Below are 6,454 nucleotides of genomic sequence, written 5' to 3'. Positions count from 1 at the left end.
AGCTTCCTCTACAATATGTCTTCCTAGGTGCAACACCAAATTGATACAAGCATTCGACCTCTAAAGCCTCATAATTACTTAGAGTCGGTCCTGTAACTGGAAGACCGTTTGTTAGAAGACCAAGAATTATCGCCATATCCTCTAATGTCACAACACACTCACCAATTGAAAAATTAATTTAATCATTATTCAAAAACCTTCAAAATTTATTTTATTTTACTGTTGGCTTCTAACAATTAATAACAATATTAATATTAATACATACCTACAATCCACTTAATAATAATTGCTACAATAAACTAATCTTTAATGTTATTATTATTATTTAGATTAAATCAAATTATTTGATAATAAAAAATTTACATAATTAAGATAATTAAAAAATTCTGAATGATTAACTTCTTTTATTTATGGTCTTCTTGACATTGTTGATTTTTGTTTTTCCTTGCAGCAGCTTCTTTTTAAATTTTTACAGCTTCCATGAAAAAAGAGAAGAAAAAAAATGTGGGGTTGAGTATAATCAAGAGTGAAGAGTGAACAAGTGAGACCGAAAGGAATGAATGGATACGTTAGTTAGTTTTAAAGTGGGTCTATGGACTAAGAGGCTGCATGCAAGATGCGTGGACATTAATATACAAATTGGACCGTCCAATTTGTATACTTTCAAATTCTGTAATCGGACCGTTCGATTATTCCCTCTTAAATCGGACCGTCCGATTTTTTCATCGCAGCTACCACACTTTCGTACAATACGCCAGACCCCAGTAACTCAGCTATACACCATACTTACCTCCATTTCAAAATTAAATAAGTATCTCAGAAGTCAGAACCTGTACATAATTATAAAAAAGTAAAAAAGAAACAGAAGAAATGTGGCCTGAGGCCCTGATATTGATTTTGGCGTTTTTTCCCCCGCCGAATAAAGACTGCAGCAACAAACAGAGGATAATACAATATTGACAAATTAAAAGAGAACTCTCTCTCTCTCTCTCTCTCCATGCTGATGATGAGCTGATCCACTCACTTCATTTCATCCTCATCTCTTGTTCCTTCCAATAATACCACGTAACAATTATAATCACTATTTTTGGTGCCTCTACTTTTATTTCTTTTTCTCCTATTATTTCTTAACTCTATGCTATATTATAGGAATCGAACCCTAGGATAGGCTCATAGGAGGAAGCAGCAGCTGCAGACAAGCATGGCTACCCAGTCTCCCACTCAAAATCAAAATCAAGGTTCTTCTATCTTCTCAATTCTCCTTTTCTTATTCCTTTTTGATATATGTGTTTTGTAGTAATAATAACAACTGTGTTTTGTATGTTATGGTATGACATCCATTACTTAGCTTTCCCCCCACTATATGATTGAATTTGAGCACAATTTCACTTCTTTTATCGTTCCAAATATCATGTTATGTTCATATGTAACTGTCGTTTTTGCTATACTGCTATGAATTTTGGATGTGCTAGCAGAATTTTCAGGTAAAATTGTATAGACTCTATTGATAACTTGACATTTGCGTGATACATTTCATTTTGCCGATTTTGACATTTTTTAGGTGCTGAAAGTGCGGAACCAGCAGCAAATGTGGATCAGCAGGGTGCCACAGAGGAACCTGTCAAACAGAGCTCCACGCCTTTGGTTTTTGTAAATTCGGAGCCGATGAGGGAAGAACAAGTTCAGAATGCTGTGAAATTTCTGTCACACCCCAAAGTTAAAGGCTCTCCTGTCATGTACAGGCGATCCTTTTTGGAAAGGAAGGGCCTTACCAAGGAGGAGATAGATGAAGCCTTTCGGCGTGTGCCAGTGAGCTACTGTTTATATATGTTGCTTAAGTTTTTCTGGATTGCCCTTTTACTTGTTCATCTGCAACTAACTATATGTACTTGTTCACATCTGGCACCAATTGCAGGATTCAGCTCCGACTGTGCAGACAGGTGGTGTCACTCAAGGTGAATTATACCGTGTTGAAGTTACTATATGGTTTTCTTTGTTTTCTTATAATTTTTTGGGTCGAGTTGAACCACAATAGAAAGTTTATTCACACTTCAGTTATATTTTGAAAATGGCTTATTGTTAATATAGATGGACAAGTAAAATCTTCATCGAACATTCAACAACAGGCCCAACCACAAGCTTTGCAACCTGGTCTACCTGCCTCTGCTGGAGTTAATACTTCATCAGCAACCTTGTCCCGCTCCAGATTTCACTGGTCCCATGCCCTTATTGCAATTGGAGTATTGGCTGCTTCAGGTGCTGGAACAGCTATAGTAGTTAAGGTACTATCACCGTCCAATCATCATGATGCAATCTAGATTGGTATCTTATTAAAAAGAATACTGTGTTAAGGTTTTTATTGATGTGGCTATCTTATGAAAGCAAGTTTTATTACGATGTGGTTTTATCCACTGAACTTTGAAGTGTGCTCCTTGCAGAATTCCATTCTTCCTCGCTTGAAATCCTGGATACGCAAAGTTGTCGTAGAAGAAGATGATGAAGAATTAAAGAAATTAGACAGAAAACCGACACTGGTGGAGGAAGCTGCACAAGCTGCAAAGTCTGCTGCGGCTGCAGCTGCAGATGTTGCAAAAGCTAGCCAAGATATGCTGATTTCAAAAGAGGAAGGTTGGTATAATGGACGGATGACCTTTAATATGCACACTGTGTAATCCTTTTATTACTATTTTAAACTTTCCTAGTTTTCTCCAGAATGGTTTATTTCTGAGAAGTGACTGTGGTTGTTTCTGCATGTTTTATACTTTGCAGAGAGAAAACACTTTGTGGAAGTTGTGAGTCTTTTAGATATGCAAGTACAGGAAATGAAGTCAATGACTAATGCATTAAGACGAATAGAAGGTAATTGGGCATTCCCATTTAATCTATTTAGCTAAGATGAAAATTTCAGGCATTCAGATTTCAATTTGCAATAGCCCCTTGTATATTTGTCAAAAATGTGGCGGTTGGGTAATTGAGGAACATTTATATTCTTTTATTCCTTAAGAGTGAAACATGTTTTATGTGCGTTCTGTCCATCCTACTGTAATTTTTGCTTTGTGATTGTTGGAAATCGTACATAATCCCTTGACTTGGACTGATATCATTTCAGGCTTCCTGATAGATTTAGTGGCTTTTTATGTTTATGTTCTAAGACATTTGTGCTGTAAATTTGTGGGAGTTACTTAGAATTTTAGGTTCTTATTGAATATTTTCTTTGCCAAATAATGGGAGAAAATATAGCTACTGATGGGGAATTTTTCCTTTTAGCACAAGAAGATCTCCGAGTCACTCAAACTAATACAAAGGTACTTAGAACAGCAATGTGTTTCATCCTTAATGAAACTGTGGCTTACGTTTTCTCTGATTCTCGTTGAGTTGTCTAAAATAAGTTGGCTTTTGATGACCGTAACCTTTCATAATAAATGCAGCAACTGATTGTCAATGGCAAGGCTGATTATGACTTGCATTCAGGTTGTTATATTAATTAAATATCAAGTAAATTGATCTTACTTTTGGAATGATAACCTATAATTAGAATGTGATGTGCAGTGAGATCTACATCCCCACCTGTATCATACGAACCACCGAGTTCTCTTCATCCAAAGTCATATATGGAGGTAGTGATTATTTTGCTTTTGCACCCCCCCCCCCTCTCTCTTTCTCTTTTTCACCTACCGAGTTGTGTTCAGCTAATGCTTTATATTCTTCATATTTGGTGGGATGAATAATGTGTTATTTATCTTCCTTGCTACAAATTCTATTCTATATTGACTTCTTTAATTGCCTTTTTGTCAGATAATGAACATGGTTCAAAGAGGGGAGAAGCCTTCAAACACTAGAGTAAACCATTTTCCCTTTTGAAAATCTGGATACAGTTACTTGCACATCTAAAATACAAAAACCATACAACTCATTTACATTACTGATATGAATTTGTTTCTTGCCTAAAAATATCGATTGAAATTATAAGTTATTCCTCTTTGGTATGAACAAGGGTGTTAGCATGGAGTAATGGATTAGAACACAGGGAAACAATGATTTATCCCCAACCCTGGTCAGCAACCATCAAATCCTCACTTATTGTCTAGACCCAAGGTTTACAAAGAGCTCCCTTTGCATTTTCTTAGTATATTAGATGTGGGAAGTAATTAATTTTGACAGTTGCATAAGTCCCGAACTCTTGATTCGTGAAACTTTAGATTTAATTTAGTCCATCTTTGAAGAGTATCTTCCAAAAAACTAATCAGCAGCATGATGTTTCTAAACTCTTGCAGTCTGATCATATTTATGATATGTTTTACAAAGCAGTAATTTATGCATAATGCATAATTATCAAATTGCTTTCTCAATGGTATAATATCATCTGTATCTCTGATTATTTACTTAAATTTCTGCTGGCTAGCCTTGGGAGGTTAGTCAGGTTCAGAACTCGTCTACCCAGGTGCCTCATGCTCAGGGAAATGGAGAATACTTGAATTCAAAGGTCCAAGATTCCACTCAATCCAATGGTGACGGTGATGATGCGCTACCCTGGTGGCAGAGGAAAAATGCTAGAATCAGAGAAATTGGTAATGAAACTGAATATAATGGAAATGGATCAAGTTATGGTGTTGCATCCAATCAGCCACCACCCCAACGCACATGGGTTCCCCCTCAACCTCCCCCCATAGCAATGGCAGAGGCTGCAGAAGCAATCAGGCGCCCGAAGCCAGCGGCCCAAAAGGATCAGATGTCGGATACTCAGTCTGTAGGTAATTCTTCAGATGTGTCTGATGAGGTTACTAGGATCCCAAGGCGATCAGAATCTGAAGGTGCGGTCGAGGGTGGCAGCAGCAGCTCGATTCCCAGCACAGTTGAGATACAAGAAGACCAAGAACTCAGACGGGAATAGAAATTAAGGCGAATCAGAATACACCATAACAAACTTGAAGCTTGGAAAATAGAATTTGGAGTAGTCCTAAATTATGGATAAGCCTGAAACAATTTATTTCATAATTGCCGATACAAGATGCAAACGCATGGCCTTTTCTATACCATAATATTTGTACCAAGTGCGAGACGCTTTGATGTCCTGATTTTTAGTAGGATGACACTTTTAAAATGGATATATATACATATTAAGAAGAAATAATAAGTTGGCTGTTAGCAACATTCGGTTTTCGTATATGTTGCATTTTTATAGGTGTTTGTTCATGTGTCGACAATGTACAATGGCATAGGTATGCGATAATGTTATCAATTCATGCATCGAAACCCATATATTTAAGTTAACTAGAAACTATATCTGATGGTCCATCATTCAGTTATTATTTATTAGAATTATAAAGCCCTTGACATTTCTAGGATGATCCAGTTTTTAATTTGGAAAATTACTCTAAAGGATCACAGGCTAAATTAATTATTTAAATGGATTGTATACCAAAAAAAAATTATTTAAATGGACTTTTTATACTGAAATTGTTAAAAAGGATTGATTTATATGATGTTTAGCAAGAAAGATCAAAGTAAACAATAAAAGACAACACACTCTTTTTTCCCGAAGGTTATTTTCTCTACAATTTTCCTTTTTCCTATTTTCCCCCTTTTTTTTCCTGCCACCTCTTCGTTGTTTTAGTCTGCTTCCATGGCGGCCCTATATTGTTTCCATCTTTAGAATTGTATGTAACTATAGCTAAAAATAAATTGATTGGAGTGTTAATATATTTTTTTTTCATATGAAACCAAGTAATTTTGTAAGTACGTGGCACTTCTCTTGTAAACTCGAACTTCTACTGTGACCAATTTCTCATAAATATTATCCCTTGTTTTATCACCTTATGGTTGCAGGTTTGTTTTAACATTACAATGATAGCCTTTGCACGAGGATTTTTTACTTAAATAAAATAAAAAAATAAATTAATTTTTCAAACAAGATTTTTTAATTTTATTTTTTAGAATATGATTTTTTTTTTTTTGTAATTAGAGCAAGTTTGCCGCACCCCCGATGAACTCTATAATTTATATAGAGTTTGCTGCACTCCCGACAAATTCTAGGATGAGTTTCTAAAATAAATACCTGTTGGAGAGCGGAGCTATGAATCACAATTTCATTCTCTACTTTCGTTTTCATTGTTGCTATTTTTTTCTACAATGTCAAGAAATCCATTGTTATCCATTCATTACCATGGTGAAATAGTATATAATGAAGAAGGTTCTATAATTTAAAGGTAGTGTGTCCACAAGTGTTATCTTAAAAGATTTTATTGGTATCTTTTTTTTTTAAAGACTAATATGTACAAAGTATAAATTTTTTAAAATTTATTTGTCACGTTACTCAAATTAAATTAAAAGAATTTTCGTAATAAAATAAAACTCTCTCTTTCTCTCTCTGTGAATTCTCCTCTCCTTTTCTCCTACCCTCTCGTTCCAAACTCATGGCCAAAATTTGTTCTTATAGTTGTTTGATTATTAAAAA

At 35.2% G+C, this 6,454-nt stretch overlaps 1 protein-coding gene across 8 annotated transcripts; it reads left to right on the top strand.

Annotated features, from left to right (window-relative positions):
• Positions 1-834: 834 nt before the first annotated feature.
• On the top strand, positions 835-5,151 carry LOC112722351 (peroxisomal membrane protein PEX14). Of its 8 annotated transcripts, none has more exons than XR_003162638.3 (13): positions 835-1,065; positions 1,150-1,238; positions 1,562-1,809; positions 1,916-1,955; positions 2,089-2,282; positions 2,439-2,628; positions 2,770-2,859; positions 3,268-3,305; positions 3,429-3,471; positions 3,550-3,617; positions 3,796-3,840; positions 3,995-4,095; positions 4,403-5,151. XR_003162638.3 is itself a non-coding variant. In XM_025773344.3 (12 exons), exons 2-12 carry the CDS (start codon positions 1,202-1,204, stop codon positions 4,889-4,891), a joined length of 1,482 nt encoding a protein of 493 aa, XP_025629129.1. In that variant the 5' UTR covers positions 835-1,065; positions 1,150-1,201; the 3' UTR covers positions 4,892-5,151. The 8 variants fall into 8 exon arrangements, 6 of the variants coding, with proteins under 6 accessions (XP_025629129.1, XP_025629131.1, XP_025629130.1 ...); XR_011867657.1 differs by having other exon boundaries at positions 847-1,065; positions 3,277-3,305; XM_025773344.3 differs by lacking the exon at positions 3,995-4,095.
• Positions 5,152-6,454: the final 1,303 nt, after the last annotated feature.

The sequence above is a fragment of the Arachis hypogaea genome, chromosome 11 (genome assembly GCF_003086295.3).
Source record: "Arachis hypogaea cultivar Tifrunner chromosome 11, arahy.Tifrunner.gnm2.J5K5, whole genome shotgun sequence".
Lineage (NCBI taxonomy): Eukaryota > Viridiplantae > Streptophyta > Magnoliopsida > Fabales > Fabaceae > Arachis > Arachis hypogaea.
Note: the sequence above shows the minus strand (reverse complement) of the source record. Positions and strands in the feature narration are given on the sequence as shown.